This window comes from Leopardus geoffroyi, chromosome E1, assembly GCF_018350155.1.
Source record: "Leopardus geoffroyi isolate Oge1 chromosome E1, O.geoffroyi_Oge1_pat1.0, whole genome shotgun sequence".
Taxonomy (NCBI): domain Eukaryota; kingdom Metazoa; phylum Chordata; class Mammalia; order Carnivora; family Felidae; genus Leopardus; species Leopardus geoffroyi.
This window is the reverse complement of record NC_059330.1, coordinates 55,880,220-55,902,976: the sequence shown is the minus strand read 5'-3', so window position 1 is coordinate 55,902,976 and position 22,757 is coordinate 55,880,220. Positions and strand designations below refer to the sequence as shown.

The 22,757-nt window shown below is 45.5% G+C and overlaps 2 protein-coding genes and 1 long non-coding RNA gene across 7 annotated transcripts in view; 1 reads left to right on the top strand and 2 right to left on the bottom strand.

Annotated features, from left to right (window-relative positions):
• The window catches only part of UNC13D (unc-13 homolog D), a 33,229-nt gene extending 22,936 nt beyond the window's left edge, over positions 1-10,293 (top strand). Inside the window, exons 30-31 of the transcript XR_006715179.1 lie at positions 7,093-7,355; positions 9,265-10,293. The gene's annotated coding sequence lies outside the window, so the exon portion shown is untranslated. The remainder of the gene's footprint in view (positions 1-7,092; positions 7,356-9,264) is intronic.
• Positions 1-22,757, bottom strand: part of UNK (unk zinc finger) — a 33,617-nt gene that overhangs the window by 7,797 nt on the left and 3,063 nt on the right. For 2 of the 5 annotated variants that reach the window (XM_045489635.1, XM_045489634.1), the window contains exons 2-12: positions 21,655-21,909; positions 21,193-21,357; positions 21,008-21,084; positions 5,897-6,106; positions 4,871-5,047; positions 4,602-4,732; positions 3,988-4,123; positions 3,280-3,397; positions 2,237-2,321; positions 858-1,000; positions 232-432 (exon numbers count right to left, since the gene is read on the bottom strand). In XM_045489635.1, the coding sequence (XP_045345591.1) occupies positions 232-432; positions 858-1,000; positions 2,237-2,321; positions 3,280-3,397; positions 3,988-4,123; positions 4,602-4,732; positions 4,871-5,047; positions 5,897-6,106; positions 21,008-21,084; positions 21,193-21,201 (1,287 nt within the window). In that variant the 5' untranslated portion in view covers positions 21,202-21,357; positions 21,655-21,909. The remainder of the gene's footprint in view (positions 1-231; positions 433-857; positions 1,001-2,236; positions 2,322-3,279; positions 3,398-3,987; positions 4,124-4,601; positions 4,733-4,870; positions 5,048-5,896; positions 6,107-21,007; positions 21,085-21,192; positions 21,358-21,654; positions 21,910-22,757) is intronic. The other 3 variants (XM_045489636.1, XM_045489638.1, XM_045489637.1) reach the window with 3 other exon arrangements.
• Positions 11,759-13,408, bottom strand: LOC123604023. The gene is made up of 2 exons (XR_006715182.1): positions 13,236-13,408; positions 11,759-13,149 (listed from the first exon to the last, which is right to left on the bottom strand). It is a non-coding gene; the product is annotated as an uncharacterized LOC123604023 (long non-coding RNA).

Here is a 22,757-nt window from a genome sequence, read left to right as displayed (position 1 = left end):
TCTATTAACTGGGTCTGTGAGAGGGTCAGGTGCCTGGCCACGCTAACTTTCCTGTTTCCATCTGTAAAATGGGATGGGCTCCCTCACTCTGCTCAGGGTCAAAGAGGCTGAGGACAGGGGCTTCCCAGCTCCCAGTCATGTTCCCCACAGCCAGGCCAGGACAGCTCTCCAGGGCTTCTCCTGCCCCCTGCAGAAGGCTAACCTCACTGGACTTCCCCTTGCGTCCCTTACCTGGCATTTGAAATTTTTCAGGTACTCGGCTCCCACCTGGTCTTCCCTCTCAAAGCCAGGAGCCTTCTTATAGCTGCCAGGGGCAAGGCCAGACTCCCCAGGGAAGACAATGCCTTCCAGGTTCGGGGGCTTCCTGATGGAGCCCGGGGGGGAGCCACAGAGGTTAGATGGGCTGCCTAGGTTGCTGTTTCTACAGAGGAGCTGCAGAGAAGAAAGGGAGTGGCTTGGTGGGCAAAATGTGGGCTAGGCCATGGCCCATCCTCTGTCCCCTCCACAGAGGGAGATTCTTCAGCAAGGGGCTCAGTTCTATTTTCAACTGCCAGTGGGCAGCAACTACCACGCAGGGTAGTCTCCGTGAGGAAGTTATGGGGGAACTGTGACCGAAGGCTTTTGTCCCTTCTACCAGCTCTACCCAGGCTGACCAACACAGGCTCCGGGGACCCCACCCACCACTAGATTTTTGATAGAAAAACCCTGGGGCAGAAAGGGCAGAACTCCTTGGCCTGAGGCAAAATACCAGGGCCCCCTCCTCCAAGCACAGGCTGAGAGGGCACTGGGAGCTTGAGAGGCAGGTGTTGACTCCTGGCTAGGCATGGTGCCCACCCACTCCCTGGATAGGCACGTACAGCGCTGAGGTCAGGGGCATGCGGGCTGGAGGGGCTCACGGGCACGGAGTCTCCGGCAGCAGATGGCATGTACAAGACAGGACCCGGCTGAGTGGGGCTGGACACAGTTGAGGAAGGTTGCAGGTCGTCACTGAGGGGTGGCTCTGCAAGAGACAGAGTCAGGCTGTCAGCAGGCTCCTTGCCAGCTCTGTCCCTCCAAACACACATTGGGACCTTTTTCAAAGGAGACCATGCACCCTCTGTATATAAAGGGAAAGCTCCTCCCTGATTTCTATTAATACTGTGTACTGTGTGCTTACTTTGTGCCAAGCACTTTGTATTCACCGTGAATCTTCACAATGACTAGAAGATACAAATAACATCAGAGTCTCCATTTCACAGATAAGGAAACTGAGGCTCATAGAAGTAATCTCCCTAGGTGACAGAGCTGAGTTGGGATTTGTACCCTGATCTGTACTACTCCAAAGCCTGAGCCATTAATTATTTCCCTGTGTTGCCTCAATAGGTGGTCCCAGTTGCCCATGGCTGGCGACGATCTCTGTGCCAAGAATATTCCCCTTCCTAGGGCCCTCAGCTTATTTTTGACCCTAATCCCAGAGATAAGGCCTGAGCCTGAGAAGACGTTAAGGACAACCAGAGCAGCGGTTTGTGGTTGACAAGGGTTCCAACTTGAGCTCCAGCTCTAAGATGGGTATTGGCGGTCTAGACTGCCGTGCGAGAACTGAGCGCCTCGCTATCCAGTAGCTATGAGCCACATGTGGCTAGCAAGCACTCACAACAGGGCTGAACTGAAATGTGCTGCAGTTATTCAATTACACAACAGATTTCCAAGACTTAGTTTGGACCAAAAAAAAAAAAAAAAAAAGTAAAATATCTTGATTTTTTACAGTAATTATTTTTGAAATGATATTTTACACTGAATTAAGTAAAGGGATGTTAACATTAATTTAACCTATTTCTTTTGCCTTTTTTTTTAACATGGTTACTAGAAGATCTAAAATGACATAAGAAGGGCTGCATTACATTTTGATCAGACAGCCCTGCTCTCAGCAGGACAGAGTGCCATGTTCAATTAGGGATGTCTGCCATGGATGGGGCATGGGGTGGCTGCTGAGATCTGCCTAGTTGGCTCTGGAAGGGTGCTTCATTCTGCCTGTGATTGTGAGTGCCCAACCAGAGACCTGGTCCTGCTCTGTCTCACGACCTTGGAAGCTCCAGGGCTTTAAGGCCAGTTCCGGGGTGTGTGTGCAGGGGGGACTGGAACCTCCAGCAAGGACAGAGCCTGTTGCTGGCTGGCAGATGAGAGGCCACTCCTCTGACTGAGCCTGAGCAGAGCGTGAGGGGAGGAGAGGGTGGAGAGGGGAATGGGAACAGCATACGTTCTACGTGGGCAAAGGCGCAGAAAGGTCCTCGGGGACAGCTGCCCGACTGCTGCATGTCGTTGCACTTGGTGGATTTATAGATCTGGAGGGCAGAGCAGAGGCACATCAGGCTTAGGCAGAGAGGGACAGGCAGGCATGGGTGCCTTCAACATGGGAGGGTTAGCTTAGTAATCTCTTTTCTCCTCCCCATTCCACGCCACTTCCCTAACTCTCTCCCTACTGACTTCTTACTCAAACTCCTGAAGCAGATACAACCACCCTCATGCTAAGGACAGCCCCCCTTCTGGGGTCACAGGTTCAACCAGCCCTGCTTAGGCCCTCACAAAGGGATCTTCTCTATGCTGCTTCCCCACTCAGGGTCTTGGCCAGGGCTGTGACCTCCGAATGTCTCTTGGGACATTAAGGGAGCCAAGATCAGAGGCAGCATCCCTCTACCTACGTGTACCCTGGGTTGGGATCTACATCTAACTTTCCACCTTGCTGTCTGCAACCCGTACAAGGTGGCCTCTGCCCATATGTCTATGCCTCCATGAACCCATGGGCAGGGACAGCATGTGCCTCTATGTACCCTATTCCAGATCCTGGCACACTGACATGGCTCAAGGCTACACCATGGGGCCAGTGGGCTGGGTTGCCGGTACCAGAGACTCTGATCTGAAACACATCAGCTGGAAGGGGCTTTCTTATTTTTTTAAATCTTGAGGTCATTGGAGTCTAAGCACCATGAGTGGTGCCAAGTCCAGAATGGCCAGGTAACTATGCCCAGTCCATGCCGCTCCCTGACAGGAGGCCCGGGGTGAGGGGAAGAAACAAAATTGGGAGCAAGGGGGCTGCTTGGTGACCGTGGGCTCAGAACAAGGCAAGTTACCCAATTAGGATTCAGGGCTCCTCAAGCACTGCCTAGGGAGGCCTGGATGGTGTCAGCGTGATATCTGCCCACATCTGCCCAGACCTTCTTTTCCTTTTTCCTGGCTTCCCAAAGAGGGTATGTTAAGCCACCCACAGCTCTCAAAGGGCCCAGCCCCTGCTCCAAGGCACACCTCCGGGTGGAACTGCTGCTCCGTGCGGGTGTGGCAGTACTGGCAGGCATCTCCATTCTCACACTTGCCGGGGTCTCCCCACTCATCCCCGTGTTTCACGTTCGGACATGGAGATGACCTGGTCCAAGGAGATGGTGGGGTCAGAGGGATGCCAGAGAGGGAGACACTGGGATCTGGGGAATGCCAACCAGATGCCTGTTAAAGGCTCCTCTCTGGTCTCCCTGCTTCACAGGGCCAGGCTCACAAAGAGAAAAGAGGAACTCAAGAGTGAGAACCTTACTGGGGCCAGAAGCCAGGCTCTGCTTCTCTGGAGCAGTATGGCCGTATCAGCAAGAACACTGTTTGGTCCCCTTCTGCTGGGGCCTCGTGTCAGGTATTCTGCAGCCCCAGGAGAGCCAGGCTATAGCCAGAACCATACTCTCCAGACCATGGCTTATCCCCAGCAATCACCCCTCAGAATCAGAACTGGAGGGGCCTTAGAGATCATCTGACCCAAGTACCTCATTTCGCGGCAAAAGAGGATCCCAGTGGACTCGCCATCATTCAGCTGTCCTCACTATTCCCTCCCTTTGTACCTGGGTCCTGCGATTCTGTAATCCCTAGGGCTGGTCTCCCTGCCTCGCTGTGAACACAGTGGAAGCAGCTCCCGCCATGATCCCTTCCCTGCCACCCCTCCCTCCCATGGCTGGCCTGCTTGGGCCAAAGGACCTGTATTTGTGCTTCCGGGGGCTCCGCCGCCGGTCCTTGCTGTTGTGGTAGTAGGGACAGGCATAACCCTGGCGGCACAACCGCGGGGGCTTCTTGCACGGCTCCGTCTTATAGTTCCCCAGCACATAGGCAGTTTCTACACAGGGAGCCAGAGGCAGGCGTCAGGCAGATGTAGCAGGAGAAGGGGAAGGAGAAGCCACATGGGAAGGGGTCCAGGAGCTCAGGCCACCTCCTCATGTGCCAACACCAAGACTGAGACCCAGGAGAGAGGTAAGAACCATCCCTTACTGGAGACACAGCACATAGGGTAAAAAAGGGCACTCTCAGGAGGGTCAAGAACACGTGTGTATGTATATGTAAATATTCATATGTACACACATGGGAAAGTGCCCTGAAGAATCTGGGGAGCACTGAAGTGATGAGAGGAAGGCAAGGTATATCTAGGGAAACTCCCCAGAAGTGCCCCCAAGTGACTGGACTGTGGCTGGATATAAGGTGGGACAAAAGGGCAGTAGTGGGCCAAATCCTTAGGGCAACTATGGGCTGGAGAAAAGAGAGGGCAGGAGAAAAGAGAGGACAGGAGGAGGCATGGCCACTTGTGGGACCACCTTTACCTTGCCACCGAGGCTCCTCACTGAGGATTTTTTCTATCATGGCGTGGCTTGCAGCCCCAGCCGTCTGGCCCTCTATGCTGCCCTCTACTGTGGTCTGGCCGTTCTGCAAGGCCTCCATGGCCTGGAGCTCTCTGGGAGGAAAGGAGAGCAGGGACGAGGCATGAGGGGAAAAGCAGAGTGCCAGCCCTGCCCTCCATCTGTGGGACTCATCGGGTCAGCAGCCAGGCCTCCAGCCAGGCCCCCACCCCAGCCCACAGCTATCAGCCCACCTGATGTCGTAGACAGGGGAGCGGAGGTCATGGGGCCCGTGGGCGAAAGCGCAGTGCAGGCCGTTTTTGGTGCAGTTGCCTTTTGAGTCTGTCTCGTGGATACAGATTCCAGTTTTGTAGTAACGCAAGTGGTACCTGCGCTCAGTGTCCCCTGTGGTCCTGTGCAGGAATGGGCACCTGAAACGTTGGGGGGAGGGGGCTCACTCACCTTTGCCCCTACAGCCTGGGAGATCCGTCCCCGCCCTTCCCCAACACCCAGGTGGTGCACGGATAGCAGGTTGAGGAGGCCAGCAGCAGTGAGCTCTGCTGACGTAACAGAACCACCGTCCCACCACCTGTTGGATGCTGTAGCCCTCAGGGCCCAGAATTCCCACTTCAGCCTGCTCAGCAAGTCCTCCCACAAGTCCTCTCAAAGACTGAGTACGGTCAGGGCCCTGGGCTGACTTGAATGAAGTTCCAGAGGGGGGACACTCCTGGGACAGCAAGTGCTGGCTGGATCCGCAGAGGTCCACAGAGAAACAGTCTGCTCACAGCATGGGCACACCCTCTCCTGCCCCAGTGCTATGTTAGGCCGGGGCCGGAGGAGGGGGAACAAGACCTGGACCTCTGGGAGAAGTGGTGCAGGGGCAGTTCAGTGATTTGTACCCACAGACCCCCGACAGTGCTTCCCATTACCACCTCTGCAAGGTTCAAACAAGCAGGGTCAACAAGTGTTCCCTCTGTGAGGTCCTCAGGTTTGCCCTTTCTATACTTCTGCTTAGCAGAAGAGAAGCCTGTGTAGGGTTTCTGAAAAGTGGGTAAAGAAGGGGCCTCCCCCAGGGGATGGCAAGGTCTGAGCCAAGGTCCAGGCCACAGGAAGGTGTGCCACGATGCAGCAGTCTCCCCAGAAGCAGCCTAATGGCTGGCTTCTCAGACTCTGCCTGGCCTATTCTGAGGGCACCTGACCCAGGAGACATGAGGCTTCTCTGAGGGCAGGCGGGGGGGGGGGGGGGAGGGTTGAGGGGGAAAGAGGCGGGGGACACTCACTCGTCGCCCTCCGGGCAGAGGCCCGTAGCCTCGTCGTACTTGGTGCAGTAGACGTCGGGGCTGTAGTTGAAGGTGCCGTCCCGACGGCGGATGGACCGGCGACGTCGCTGGTTCACGAAGTGCCAGTGGAAGCAGGTGTAGGGCCGGTGCTGAGTGCATTTGTGTTGCACAAAGAGTGGGCACTGCTCCGTGCGGAATTCCTTCAGGTACCTGCAGGGAGAGCCCCCACGTAGGGTGGGCCAGGAGCAGAGACTTAAGACCCCTGCTTCCCAGCAACAAGTTAGCCACCAAGTTCTCTGAGGGCCCTACTCTGGGGTGCTAGTTCCATTAGGACACCAAAAAAAGGCCCAGAGCTAAGGGTGGACCTTAGTGTCCAGATCCTTCCCAGCACCCAGGTCCCAAGGCAGCCTGAAGAGCAGGAATCATAGGCTACAAGGGCCCTCAGCAGTCAGCTGTCTGCCGGGTTGCCAGCGGAGGGCTTAATCAGTGGCTTAGTTCTCTGAGGCTTCTAAGACCAAACCACCGATCGCAGACAAAGGGCTGCAAACAAGAACAAGGGGGGCCTCTCCCAAACTTCCTGCAGGGTCCTCTGTGCCCAGGTCTGCCTGCCGATCCCTGGAGATCTCACCTGTCCCAGGAGCGGGGCTGGGGCTCCAGGTTGAGGGCTGGGGGGGCTGATGCTTTGAAGCTGAAAGCCCAAGTCACGGAGTGTTCCCTCTAAACTACTGAGTCAGAAAATTACTGTCCTGTCTGCCTACCTTCTCTCAGAGACACTTCCTAGCGCTACACAGGTGTCTGTGAAAGAGCTCCTTTTTACAGCAGCATCTGAAGAGACTCCCCCTCTCAGCCTTGCCTGCCCCCAGTACTCTCATACCTGAGCACCTGCAGCAGATGGGGCTGTTTACGTCCTAACCTGGGGATCCGGGGGCACTGTCCTTTGGGCCTCCTCCCAACCTTTGTCCCTCTCCTCTGCTTTTCATGTAATGGCCAAGACATCCCAACACGTCACCCTCCCAGGCACTACCCAGTGGAGGGGCCCAGACCCACTTACCCCCTTACAGAAAGAACATGCCATCCATCTGTGCTTTGCTCACTCTATGTATCCAGGTGAAGGGTTTCTTAGGCTTGGGGGCCTCTACCTGGGGGGGGGGGCACTGGGGGCAGACAGCGCAGTTTTCTTTATTCGTTCCCTCAAGCCCTAACAATGCAGGCAATAAATGACCTGATAAGGGGCATGTGATGCCAGCGAGGAGGATGGTTCCAGAAGGCACAGAAGACTGTGTGCAGAAGAGGGCATGGAGTGAGGAACAACCTGACCTGAAGCAACTGTCCAGGCCTGGAGTAGCGCCTGAAGCTAGAAGGCACCAGATGAAGGCGAGAGGGTCCAGCCCAGGTCTTTGGCTCAGGCCAGGACACCTGGGGCCTTCCTTGTCTGGGCATACGGAAGGTGTAGGGACAGGTAAGTTGAGGGCTGAGATTTTCCAGATAGGTTTTCTTTAATGCTTTAATAAAATGTGCTGAAAAATCCACTCAGCCTTGAAGTGTGATATGTCCAGGTGTATGTATTGGGCCAGGGGAAGCTGGAACTGGGTACTCCCTGAGGAACACAAACAAGGATTTAAGGGGCAGTAAAAATTCGGAATAGAGTCTGCTGTTCATTTGGCACAGATCTAATGAGCATCCAGTTGCTACAGGCATGCTGGTAGGCACTGGGGACACCAATGAAGAACCAGGTCCTTGTCAGCCCATACTTTTATGGGAGAGACATACAAGTAACAGGCAGAATCAATCAAGTGTGGAAAAGGTTATGAAGGAGGTTTGCTGAGGGTTCTTTGGGAGCCCAGAGCACGGGGCCCAGGCTGGGACAGAGGAAGGGAAATGGGGAGGTGTTGGTGGATGAAGAATGTGGGCAGGGCGTTTTAGGCAAAGGGCTAAGTGTGAGCTCAGAAAGAGGATGTCTGGGTCCAAGAGCTCCAGGCACATTTGTGGGATGTGAGTAGATGGGACAGGAACTGGAAAGGGGAAAGGAGGATAAGGTGAGGTGTGGGAGGACCCAAATTGCAGGGACATCATCTCTGGGCCCCAGGGACATTGTGAGACACTAGGCAGAAACCTGGAAGTCTCCCGAGGGCCTGACATTCTCCTGTCCCTTTTGGCATTGGAACACAAGATCTTTCTTCCTGCCTGGTTGGACAGAAAGCGGCACCTCATGCTGCACACATGTCCCAAAACCTGGCCCTAAGTTGGGACACCCATCCTCCAAATGACTAGGCTGATCCCTCCTGGACAGCACATAGTCTATCTGACTCTGGACTCACTAGGAGACCAACTCAGGAGGTGACAGATGGAAAATGGGAGAGGAGGAAGCAGAGTCTAGGGCCAGGAGCAGAGAAGAGTGAAGGTGGTTAGGAGTGTCAGATTAAACACACGACACCCATCTAAATCGTATTTCAGATAAACCAAATTATTTCACAGGGCATAGTTGTACTAAAAATGTATCCATTATCTGAAATTCCAGTCTAACATCCTGTATTTTTATTTGCTTAATCTGGCAACCCTGAGTGGTGCTTGTCTGCTTGGTATATCAGTGCCTCAGTGAAAAACCAGGGAGGCAGCCAGGGGAAGGACTCTAAGATGTGGTCACCCTGACTTTGGGCATAGTCTGTCCTCTTTGAGAAAAGAGTCCTGGCAAGGCTGCTTGCTTGGGGCAGTCATGTCCACAGTGTCACACACAGAAGCCACGGCTCCACAAGGGCTCTCAGCCTGGCAGGGATGCCACAGAGGACAGATACGGAAGCAACAAATAACCTTTTAAGTCATAGGCCAGGGACTTGGTACCTTTTAATAAACTAGTCTCTTTGCTCCCAGCCTCTCCCCTGTCCAAGTTAAGCTACACAGCACTCATTATATTCTTCAGAGAGCACAAACTTAATTCTCACTTTGTTAAAAGCCTTTAGTTTCCCCCAGTAGCCCTGGATAAACACCAACTATTCAGCCTGGCATTCCAAGCTCTATACATCTGGCCCAATATTTTTTCCCAGGCATAGTTCCCTTGATTACTCTCCATTCCCCTGCTAAAACTGGAGTCCTTGGTGTCTTGCAAATAGATCTTTAATTTCCCTGCCTTTGTTCATGTTCCCTTCCTTACCTGTAGAAATCTTTCAAGGTTGAATTCAATGGTAAGAAACCTGATGTCACCACCTCCATGACACCCTCCTTGACTTCCACCTATCCTCCCCATTCTGCCCATATCCCCAGCTAAGTTATACTCTCTGTTTTGCCAACATTTTCTCTAGATACTTTTGTAGCCTTTATCCTGCATTGCATATTAACAATGTATGTATTTTTCTGTACTATTTTTTTATTAGATTATAAAATCCTTGACAGCAAGTAAAAGCTAAGTACGGTTTGCTGAATGAATACAAGAAATGAGGTCACAGAAAGAGCAAAGCCCACAAAACAATAGCAACAGCTTTGGGATGCTGCCAGCAGGCAAAGCATTGAGAGCGGAAAGCCTGATCCTATGCCCTCGTGAAAAGTATCACACTGCAGGAAACCCGTAACTCAGCAGATAGGGCAGTTTCCTGCAGAAAAGCCCCTCGTGAGAAGGGGCTGAGTGACAAGATTTAGTGCAGGCAGAGAGCCCACCTTCAACCAACTACAATCAGAGGAGAGAAATTTTTAACCTTTTGCTAAAGTCATTAATGGAACTGTACTACCTGCTACCTAAGAACTAAAACGTTTGGTCAGAACTTCCCACTCTCCCTCTCCCACTCTGACCCTGTGCTAACCGGCAATGCAGTACTCAGAAAGCAAGGAGAAAACCACTTAGAGATCACTTTTCTATTTTCATGGATTAAAATGAAACAAATTTTCAGTGGAAATGCATAACTATCGCTGTTAAGTACCAATCCATCTCATCTTAAAGGTTTGAAAGTACAAATCTAAGAAACGAAATATGTTGAAATTTACTCTTTAATTCAACCGGTTCTCAGGAAACCCAAGAAGTCCTGGGATCTAACGGAGGAAGGCAGACACACCAACTACTCACTCCCCCCACTCCCATCCAAGCTCTGAGGAGGGTACAAGGCCCCAAGACTCAATTCTTCACACTCTCACCTCCCAGGAAGACCTCCACTCAAGGGTAAAAGCAGTAACATAGAATAGTTCCTAACTGCAAGGCCTCAACGAGCTGCTACTACGGCCAGAATGAATCCAGAAACCACACAGGCCTTGGGGAAGTAAGAGCTCTGAGACAAAGTCATGCCTTCAACTGGTAGAAGGATCAACAAAGCTTGGAGGGACACACAAATGGTCAGAGCTTCACCTTTCCTAAACAGTGCCTTCCTATGTGCCCAACTGGGAACTAAGCTTAAATAAAAGCTAGCTTTCACTTCTTTTCAGGACATCACATTAATTATCCTAGTTATGGTTTATTTATACATGTAAAAAAAAATATGATGAAAGTCACATGCCCACCTACAAAAAATTTGGAAAGTGGAGAAAAGGCAAAAATTGCCCTTAATCCCATCAATAAAAATGTTAGCCTTTTGGTAATAAGTTTTCTCTCAGTATTTTTACAGATTTAATCATTATGTATCTACCATATTGTTAAACTGCTTTACACAACTATTCTTTTCTCTAAAAGCTTTCATTTAAAAAAAAAAATTTTTTTTTTTTTTTGCTTTTGTTATTTTTTAGTGTCTATTCATCTTTGGGAGAGCATGAGTGGGAAAGGGGCAAAGAAGAGGGCAGAGGGTCTGAAGTGGGATCCATGCTGACAGTTGCAAGCCCGATGTGGGACTTGAACTCACAAACCATGAGATCATGACCTGAGACAAAATCAGACGCTCAACTGACTGAGCTACCCAGGCACCCCAATTTTTATTTTTTAAGTAGGCTCCACGCCCAGCATGGAGCCCAATGCAGGGCTTGAACTCACGACCCTGAGATCATGACCTGAGATCAAGAGTTAGATGCTCAACCAACTGAACCATTCAGGTGCCCCTAAAATCTTTTAAAATCAAATATGTGTATCCACTTAAAAAAAAAAAAAAATTAAATACTGAGGCACCTGAGTGGCTCAGACGGTTAAGCCTCCGACTTTGGCTCAGGTCATGATCTCTTGGTTAGTGAATGTGAGCCTCACACTGGGCTCTGTGCTGACAGCTCAGAGTTTGGAGCCTGCTTCGGATTCTGTGTCTCCCTCTCTGCCCCTTCCCCGCTTGTGCATGTGCTCTCTCTCAAATATAAACATTAAAAATTTTTTAAAAATCAAATACTTCCAAGGCTTACTGGATTATTTTCATTTTCCAAAATTCTAAATAACAGAAAAAAGCAGGCTATTGGAAATCTAAATTTAATCACTTGCCCCACTAAATGATAGCACATGAGGGATTAACAAGACGTTATGTCACTCTAAAGGAGGTGATGAATCAAGCGCTAAACTGCTACCAGTTCAATTTCTAACTAAACTTTAAATCCTATTCCAAGTTTTCTCATTTAATAGATTTATCAATTTGGGTGTTTCACTCTCTTCTGGGGAGAAGTGTGAGGAAGAATTAATCTGAATACACCGAAAACTATCAGAGGTGACAGAAAGAATGTAAGTTTAGAGGCAATGGGGAGAAACGAGCTGCTGTTCTAATCCAAATCTAGTCCCCCACTGCTTGTAGAACAGTGTGTTTGTGGTCTCACTGACTCTACCTGCCTACTGCCTCTGACCTGCTCCCTTCCCCAACAACCAACCAGACTCTAGAGCAGGATCAATGAACTTTTTCTGTAAAGGACTAGATAGCAAGTATTTTAGACTCTGAAGGCCAAGAGGCCAAATAGAGGATATTATGAACTAATGCAACGAGAGAAAAAACAAAACTTCCGTTTTTATTATGAAATTCAAAATATAATAGTTGGCTACAATAAAGGTCTAATGAGACCAGATTTTAGGGGGTGGGTGGAATAATATTTGTAAAGTTAAGGGTCCCTTGCATCAAATTGGTTATAAATGTTCCTCTGCTAATGCAGGTTCTGTAATAAGATTTTATATATTTCACCTTTGAAAACGTCTTTTCACATAGATAGTTATGGCCAAATGCCATTATCATTCCACAAGCATGATTTTAATTGAGCATATCCTTCTCTTAGAAGACACTTGTAGGATTATATTGGAGTCTTGATATCTGCCTTTTAATCGCTTCCATTTGAAGGTTTGGTGTAAACTCCTTAGTTGCACAGGTAAATGGATTTTGAAATACGAAATTTCTTTTGCATTCACACCGAGCTGCAAAATCAGTTAGAACTGCAGTTTTTCTTTAGAAATCATATCCACAGGACCTTTGTGTAGGAATGTAGATCTTGCCTTTGTTTCAACTTCTGACAGTACACAGGAAGTATATAAAGTAACTGGACGTGACTCAAACGTTAGTAGTCGAAATGACTGAACTACAATTTAAGGTTTGCAAACAAGCTGTTTGCCCTGTAATTTTAGGTTGAATTCATTAAAAAACCTTATCAAGTCTGCAGCAAAAGCCAATTTCCAAAGCTATTCAGTGTTCAGTAGTAGTTGAGAATGATTCTTCTCATTCAGGAAAGTTTCGATGTCAGCCCTGAACTCAGAAAATTACAAGAAAACTTCACCACTGCTGAGCCATCAAACTATTGTGTGGTAGGGCATCAGAATATTCAGTTTCTTTTTCTGACAGAAATTCATGGAATTGATCATGGTGAAGTCCACAAGAGGGAGTGAAGTTCACTGCTGATTCTAATGGTTCAGTAACACATGATAGATTCAAGCATTTTTCCCCAAAGAACCTGATGAATAATATAATGAATAACCAACCACAGGCTTTAAACACCTTACAATTTCATAAGCTTTGCAAATTTGTCCAGTGAGGTTTTTTTCTGCTCCACAATATTCTTACCACCATCAGTTGTAACAGATATCAGCAGATCATACTTCAGGTTGTCCTCAGTTTTTTGAAAATATTCTCAGCTGTCATTGTTTTAAATAGACTATTCATTGATGCTAATTCTTCAGTCACTTCAAACGAGACATTGACTCCATGAAGAAACCAAGAGTAACAGTAGGATCTGTTGACTCATCTAGAGCCAAGGAAAACCACGTGAAATCATTTGCCTTGTTTTTTGACTACTAATACTGCTCCCAAGGACTTCAACATTTTGAGAAATTGTTCTTGTCGAAAGGCTAACACTTTTAAACAAGTTTGTTTTCTCTAGACATATTTCTTCAGCTGCTGCAATCAAACACAATTTAATTAATTCAATATTGGTAAATGGCTTCCCTTGCTTAGCTAATAAATGAGCCACTCAGGAAACTTACTTCAGTTGTAGCCTCATTTTCATTTTTGTGAAGAAATGCTGCTGTGATGAAACAGTCCCTTTAAAATTTCTTTTTTTAATGTTTATTTATTTTTGAGAGAGAGACAGAGAGAGAGAGAGAGAGAGAGAGACAGAGTGAGCAGGGGAGGGGCAGGGAGAGATAGAGGAAGACACAGATTCTGAAGCAGGCTCCAGGCTCCAAGCTGTCAGCACAGAGCCTGACGTGGGGCTCAAACTCACGAACTGTGAGATCATGACTTGAGCCGAAGCCCGATGCTTAGCTGACTAAGCCACCCAGGTGACTCAGTCCCTTTAAAATTTCTAATTTTTCTATTGCTTCTCGGCCTTTTGGCTAAGATCAAGTGTAAAATTTCTAATTTTTCTGACCATTGCCTTTCTATGAGTTGGGATTATTTTGACAACTATTTAGTCTGGTAATGTTAATGGATGGGTCCTTTCAGCACAGCCTTTTTTTTTTTTTTTTTTTTCTTTTAAAGTAATTTCTACACCCAACATGAGGCTCGAACTCACAACCCGGAGATCAAGAGTTGCATGCTCCACTGACTGAGCCAGCCAGGCACCCCAGCACAGCTTTTATTAAAGACAGCTTTGCCACCTAGTTTGATAACAAAATAATTCACTCTACTATGCCCTAAAGACATGACATTCAACGTCCATTTTTCTCTTCCTCTTGTTCTGACATAATTGGTAGGCACTGGTAATAAAGAATAAATAAAACATTTTGATATGCTGATACACCCATTACTGGAAACGCTGTCAAGTTATAACTGTTGTCACTGCAACCTATAGTACACGGAACAGAAATGCCAAGCAAGGAGAGTGCCACATATGGTCTCTGTCACACTGCTGAATCTTGCAGCGTAAAAGCAGCCATAAACAATACGTAAACCAATAAGGAGAGGGTTCCATTAAAGCTTTATGGATGCTGAAATTTGAATTTCGTATAATTTTCATGTATCATGAAATATTCCTTTTCAACAATTAAAAATGTAAAACACATTCTTAGCTCACAGGCCATACAAAGGCAGGTGGCAGGCTGGATGTGGCAAACGAGTCGTAGTTTGCCAACCTCTGCTCTGAAGAGTTGGAATTCCCCAACACACCATAACCCTCCCCTCACATCTCGATACTTTTGAGCATATTACTCCCGGTGTCTGGATCACCTTTTTGGCTTCTTCTCCACGTGAGGAGGGTTCCCTGCCCCTGCCCACAGGTGTTAATCACCTTCCTTCCATGTTTCCACTGCAATGTATGAATACAGCCCATACAGCCCCCACCATAGTTGTTTGTAGCCATGTCTACTCATCTCTGCACCTCTGCAAGCTGGCTCACAGCAAGCGTTCCAGATATGTCTGTCTATCCAAGAAAAAGCCAAGCTGTAAAGCATCACAAATGGTACAAGCTTGGTCCATAGCAGCTATATTCTAAACCCAACAAAACCAAGAGAAGCAATTCCAATCTCTGATTTACATGCTTCTCCTGGCAATTAAGGAACCAGTAACTTCTCTAGCTACCTTCCCCACAATGTCTGTACAGCCTTGTTCTTCACCCTGAACACGAATTTTGAGATCAGCCTCACATGCAGACTAGAAAAGCAACCAGTGGGATGGCTTGCCCTGTAATTCCTAGGAATGTGTGGAGCTCGCTAGAGATGCATTAAATCCTTTTTTTGTTTCCTCCAAAAACTAAGGGGTATTATAATGACTATTTGGCAAAAACTGGGTACTTAACTAAAGATTTATTCAGAAAAATAATAGAAGTAGATCACCAGACTATAACGGGGGAAAAAAACTAGAGGAAAAAATACATCCAGTATTTTTTTTTCAACGTTTATTTATTTTTTGGGGGGAACAGAGAGAGACAGAGCATGAACGGGGGAGGGGCAGAGAGAGAGGGAGACACAGAATCAGAAACAGGCTCCAGGCTCTGAGCCATCAGCCCAGAGCCCGACGCGGGGCTCGAACTCACGGACCGCGAGATCGTGACCTGGCTGAAGTCGGACGCTTAACTGACTGCGCCACCCAGGGGCCCCTACATCCAGTATGATTGATTTTAAGGGTTACCTGGACTCTTTATTGAAATGGGATTGCTTTTAGAATAAAAAATTTAGGGGCGCCTGGGTGGCGCAGTCGGTTAAGCGTCCGACTTCAGCCAGGTTACGATCTCGCGGTCCGTGAGTTCGAGCCCCGCGTCGGGCTCTGGGCTGATGGCTCAGAGCCTGGAGCCTGTTTCTGATTCTGTGTCTCCCTCTCTCTCTGCCCCTCCCCCGTTCATGCTCTGTCTCTCTCTCTGTTCCCCCCAAAAAATAAATAAACGTTGAAAAAAAAAAATTTTAGAATAAAAAATTTAAAAAAAGCTTTTGGAAATGTAACCCATCATATTAATGACAACTTGACAGAGAATCTATCCTGACCCCAAATTAAATGAAAGACGTTGCTAACAAGCCTGAAGAGTTCCTTTAAGTTAAAAGTGAACTGTGGTAAATATTTTTGCAAAGTAAATCACTATTTGAATGTCATCCAGTTTATGATGTGCAGAACCTGATTTGGACACATATGCAAAGTGGTTAGATTTGAGTAAAACTGCAAATAAAATAGTGACAGCCTCTGGAGAAGCAATAGAGGAGATGGTGCAGGGAGACCAGATTTGCTAAAGACTTGATAAAGCTCAATATCCATAGTGAACAACAATATGTGAGCCAAACAAAAAGGGGGCAACAAGCCAAAGACTGAGCCAACAGAAGAAACTCCAGACACTGCCACTCACACCCCCAACCTGGAGGTCATGACCCTGGAGGGCCATGAGGAAGCACTTGGTCCTGGAGAGCCCACTACTCTCCTGGCCAGTCAGATGACTGTTCATAAGCCTCACATGGGGAATGTGATATGCACACATTTCTAATGAGCCACAAATATTCATCTTTATTACAGCTAGTCTCCTAAACACTGAATTGCATCTTTTTCTTTTTTTTTTTAATTTTTTTTTTTTTTAACATTTATTTATTTTTGAGACAGAAAGAGACAGAGCATGAACAGGGGAGGGTCAGAGAGAGAGGGAGACACAGAATCTGAAACAGGCTCCAGGCTCTGGGCAGTCAGCACAGAGCCCGATGCGGGGCTCGAACCCACGGACAGTGAGATCGTGACCTGAGCCGAAGTCGGACGCTTAACCGACTGAGCCACCCAGGCGCCCCGAATTGCATCTTTTTCAAGCAACATACAAGCTTTACCATAGAAACAGAATCTTAAAAAAAAAAAAAAAAAAAAAAAAAAGAATATTGAAGAAGAGGACCATTGTTTGCAAGTAAGCTCTATGCCCAATGTGGGGCTCGAACTCAGGACTCTGAGATCAAGAGTCACATGCTCTACTGACTAAGCCAGCCAGGCACCTTGTTCTTTAACATTCTTTACTGAAATCTAACCACAAAGTGATAGGATTCTGCAACTAACAAAGGAAAGAAAAAACAAAAAAAATTGCCAGTCATTGTCAAATAGTACACTGTAGTATGCAAAGCCTCAAATGATACTCATCTGTAATCTAGTTTCCATATTAATATTACCCCTACCCATACAGAATTCCTAAAAAATTTTAGTCATAGACCACGGCTTATCAGAATTCTTCATTTTTAAGTTTGAGAATAAAATATTTAATTCCAAGGTGAATACCTTAAGAGTTGTTAAGCAGATTAAGAATCCTAAATTACTATCCAAATATGCATACGATCATACACACACACACACACATCTTACAATTTGCTGCAAATCTTTGTTAATTTTTGAAGAGCTTAAGATAAAGTACTAACAGTTCTAGATTAAGTGTTTATAAAGATATATATACACATTCTGTTCTGACACCAAACATAACCCAGAAACCATACAACCATGTAACAATAACCTTACCAGTAGGAGCTTTAAAAAACAAGACCAAATAAAGCTAAAACTTGGTTGGCAAATATTTGGACAATTCTGAAAAAGCACTATACGACTACAGACATTTGGTTTCCAAATCTGAAATGATCCTGGTTTAAAACATTATTCAGGCAAATAAAGTGTCTGATGAATTTCTGAGTGTGTCTGAACATTCAATGTAGGCTTTTGATTCTATACCTGGCTTTTAGCCAGAGCAGATATCGTAGGACCTCAGAGCCAGTATGACCCCTCCTAGATAAAACAGAACTGTCCTAACATACAGAAACATACACAGGAGCCTACAATACAAGTGCTACAGGCACTTAAGCAAGCAAACGCTTTGGTTCCCAGGTGGGGGAACCATTCACAGGTAAATAGTTGCAGCGCATTCTTCATTGGGAAAGGTCTGACACCAGTGAGCCATCCTGGCCCCAAGAACTAACATGAATGATACAACGTTGGTGTGCAACTAGTCTTACATGTCCCTGCTTCCTATGATTGTCTCCTTGGCCTAAAGATTTTGGAACTGGTAAAAAAAAAAAAAAAAACTGAGGAGAGAAAGTTCATGGAAGGTTCACTCACATCACTGATTTTGTGGAATACATGTGAGGAGTACTGGAAACCCTGGATCATTCTTCCCTAAGTAAGAGAACACTGTGACTTGATTCAAAGTTTTTCTGTACACAGCTGGCCTAAAAAACCCTCCAATTTAATGAATGTTCTAGCATAAACGTTTGAATTGATGTGTTCTGTTGTAAACTTCCGCGGAACAAAGGCTTTGGCCTGTAAGAGCACATCTGTTTAGTTTTAAATACAAATCCATTGTGTAAGATACAGGTAGCCTGATGAAGGCTACACGAAGAATAGCCACTGAAGTAAAATTTGAATGGATATGGAGAACAGGAGTATACTGAAGACAACAATGACCCACATGTGCCCTAAGAACTGAAGAACCTATTTAAAAAAAATTTTTTTAACGTATATTTATTTTAGAGAGAGACACGGCATGAGCGAGGGAGAAGCAGAGAGAGGGAGACACAGAATCCGAAGCAGGCTCCAGGCTCTGAGCTTTTAGCAGAGAGCCTAATGCAGGGCTTGAACTCACAAACTGTGAGATCATGATCCGAGCCAAAGTTGGATGCTTAACGTACTGAGCCACCTAGGGGCCCTCTGAAGAATCTACTTTAGTGTAGATGTAGCTAAAGATGGCACTTGGTTAAGGCTATTGAAGGAGGTAGCAATGAAACTGAAAGCAGTAACTTGGGCTTGTCAAATATTGGTAAGAATGGTACATATGCCGTGCTAAATGCCATGCGCTATTTTAAGCACTTTACATATATTAACCTAGACCTCATTAACTCCACAGGCCAGGTACTGGTATCCTCAGGAAACTGACACACAAAGGGGAACTCACTTGCCTAAGACACAGCTAGTAAGTGGCAGAGCTGGCCTTCAAACCCAATCAGTCTTGCCCTGGAGTCAGTACTCTTAAACACCATGCTGTTAACTCTGCTTCCCTTAAAGAGCTAGAAAGAAAAACAAGAGTAACAGCAAATATGCATAAGTGGACTCTCCAGAATCTGTTCAAAATATGTCAGGAAGATTTTGACAGGCCATAATTATAATAACCAAAAAATAAGTTACTAAAAATAAAAATCAGGGTGCCTGGGTGGCTCAGTTAAGCATCCGACTTCAGCTCAGGTCATGATCTCGCAGTCCACGGGTTCGAGCCCCGCGTCAGGCTCTGTGCTGAAACTCAGAGCCTAGAGCCTGCTTTGTGTTCTATGTCTCCCACTCTGACCCTCCCCTGCTCGTACTCTGTCTCTGTCAAAAACAAATAAACATTAAAAAAAAATTTTTTAAACATAAAAAAATAAAAATTAAAAAAAAAACAAAAATGTTAATTTTAACACGCTCTAGTAAATATTTAGTGATTACCTTATGTATTCATTATAAAATACCTTTTTAATTTTTTTTAAAGTTTATTTATTGGGAGAGAGAGCACGCGTGCACAAGTGGAGGAAAGGCAGAGAGAGAAAGATATAGAAAGAATCCCAAATGGGATCCCACACTAACAGCACGGAGCCTGATGTGGGGCTCAAACCCATGAAATGTGAGATCATGACTTGAGCTAAAGTCTGATGCCTAACTGACTGAGCCACCCAGGTGCCCCCATTATAAAGTACTCTTAGTTCAATAATAAAATTTAAGCTTTAGATTTTTTTTAGATGAGAAAATACAGGTACAGTTTTCTAATTTGTCATGTTTTGACAGACTAATTTACACAAATCCTAATATGGCAGGCTACCAAATACCTGGCACTTCTAAGCGGTGAAAGTTACATCAAAAAGAGATAGTAATGTTCTTACCAAAATGAAAACAAAACAAAAAAAACTTAGGTATAAAAACTAGTATTTAAAACTTTTAAGTCACAAAACACAAAGCCAAAAGTTTTCATCACTTCTTTCCTAAGTGTAACTACCTCTCCTCAGTGGGGGTAGTTTTGTGAGTAGGCCAAAATTTCTGAGGAAGATGGGAACGTGGGCCTTTTCACTCCCCTCCTCATCAGAAGTCATTTTGTTAAAACTTACAGTGGCCGTACAATGTTTCGAATACTAGGAGAAACAAATGAGTTCACTTAAGAACACAAAAAGCAAACGGTGATATAAAGATTAAGGGAAGAGGGGCGCCTGGGTGGCGCAGTCGGTTAAGTGTCCGCCTTCAGCCAGGTCACGATCTCACGGTCCGTGAGTTCGAGCCCCGCGTCGGGCTCTGGGCTGATGGCTCAGAGCCTGGAGCCTGTTTCCGATTCTGTGTCTCCCTCTCTCTCTGCCCCTCCCCCGTTCATGCTCTGCCTCTCTCTGTCCCAAAAATAAATAAATGTTGAAAAAAAAAAATAAATAAACAAAGATTAAGGGAAGAAACATTTCAATAAGCTCAGATATGACATGATGATACTGTCACAGGTCAGTATCTTCTTTATCTCCTAAATAAATTGAGCCCCGACAGGAAAAAGATCACCTCACAGAGAATGCTATGAGATTTTTAAGTCGCTAGACTCCTTTCCATCTTCTCCTCCTCATCAGCTCTTGATACTGCTGTCAAATTCTACACACTGGCAAAGAAAAAAGGGGTGAAAGTTGAGGGATTGTATAGAGAAATAATAAAAAATTTGTGATTATTTGAACTAAAATATTATAGCTATTAATACAATTAAAAATGCCTAAAACACATGGCCTGTCCTTAAAGAAATGTCTATGTGAACATTAAAACAACCATAAAGTACCTGAGAACGTTATTCATTACTTTTCAGCAGAAGAGCAACCTTCTCTTCTACCTCCCACCCACTTTGTTCATTTTTACAAAGGCACTGGGAAAAACGTGCTTGCTCCTTATAATGGCTGTCAATTCAGAGCCAATTTGAAGTACAACTACCAACAACTAGGAGTCTCAAACTTGCTGAGTATTCGCTTCTCCACGGACTCAGAACAGGGGGGCATTCACCTAGAATGGATACACAGGGACTAAGCCATTGAGAAGGCTGGAAAAAGGGCACCAAGGAGCTTTTCACAAACTGCAGGCTTTCCCATACTAAACGATGCTGCCAAGCCCTGATAGGCCATATGAGCCTGATAGATTCTTATATGCTGGTTTTTAACCCTTTTTAAAAAATAACTGAGATATAATTTACATAACATTAAAAATTCACCATTTTAAAGTGTATGTCTCGGTGGATTTTAGTATATTCACCATAATGTAGAACTACCACCACTACCTAATTTTAGAACATTTCCATCACCCCCAAAATAAACCCCATACCTATCATCATATGCACTGATTTTACCCAAACTTTCTCCGCAGATATTCTGTGGCCCATGCAGGTATTTTAAGATGGCAGGCTGGGGTGAATCTACACAGTATCTATATGATAAGAAAACAAAAAGGCTACTGAACCCAAATTCTTGGCATTTTTAGCAATCAGACTAATGTAATTTTTATATATTGTCTAAGAATAGCAGAGAAACTTACATTCAACATCCATCTTCACATAACACATTAGTGTGCCCCAAATTCATCCAAGATGTTAAAAGAAGGGAAGACAATCTACTAGGATTAGCCACAACTGTCCATAGTTGCAATTTCAAAATACAGAAGATGCAAATGTGGGAAAACCTCCTTTAGTATCAAGCATAGCTGGATTAAAACAAAACAAAACAACAACAACAAAACGAAAAACTTAATCATTAAGCAAATACTGCCCCGTTTGGGAAAATAATCCCTACACCAGTCCAGTATTTAAAGTAATGTAGCTTTAAACGCAACCTTACTTTTATCATTCTTGTGACCTAGAGCCTCTCCTAATGAGAAAAATAACCTTTAGGCAAAGGTCTGGCAGGAAAGCCTGCAGATGTGTGGTGCTCAGGCTGCTGCAGGGCTCTTATTACCTAAGTGAGCTCATGGCTTCTAAGACACACAGGAAGGAGACCTCACCTTCAGGCATCAGGGTGTTGAAAGCGGGAGGAAGTAGGTCCACGAGGGTGTCTTGCTTTTGTGCACTTATCTGGGGTGCTATTTCCAGAGAAGGAGCTCCTTTATAGAGTGTGCCCAAGATGGATTTCTCTAAGTTGCTCTCAGAGTTGTCCAGCTGCCCTCACCAATAAGTCAGTCTTTGTAGGTTGATAGAAACCACCAGTCAAAGCAGATGCAAATGGATTGTGGGGAAGCCTTCTTTAGTATCTAACATAGCTGGATTAAAACAAAAAAACTTAACCATTAAGCAAATCTTCACTTTAATCATTACTTTAGATCATAGCAAATATCAACTAGGTGCTATGCTTGACTCTACCCTTAGCATGGGCACTTAATTCTTAATGGGGATATTGTGGGCTTGACTGATGGCCACAACGAGCTCTTAATTTTTGTCCTGTAAGAAATTAGTTCTACTTGATAAACAAGTAAATAAGAGACAGAAATATTTATTGGTAATTTAACTCATGCTTGCTGAGGTTGCTTAGCAACACTTCCAGTGACTTCTGTTGCACAACAAGTTGTACTCTCCTAATGTATTTACAATTTTATTGCAATTTGCAATAATGATTTAAATACAATTTCATTTCCTGGATTTTCCAAAACACAGTCAGATGCAATCAAGTGAAGTCATGACATTTATACAATGTATAAATTAACAAATTTGCCTCAAAATAGTTATGTATGGAAATACTGCTACGTTATCCTTGTTTAAAGATGCCCAGGGAACAGTCCTAAGTTAAAATGACACGTGGCTAGATGAGGTCATAAAGCACTTATCCTCTGTCTACCTATAAGAAATCACCCAGTGGCCAGAAACTCCAAGAAACCGTCACTGAACTAGAATTTCATTTTCCTTTACCCCAAAGGTATTAAGAAGTCTGAGAATCAACTGCAGGTGAAGGAATCCAAAAACGATCTAATGTCTTTAAGGCTTACAACCTCTTACAGGGACAGAATAATGAATCAGAAACCCGGTTATTTTGGAAGGCAGGTTTTTTGGTGATCTTTCAACTGTATACTTTTCCTTTTTATTCAACTATATACTTTTAATAGTGTAACTGTTA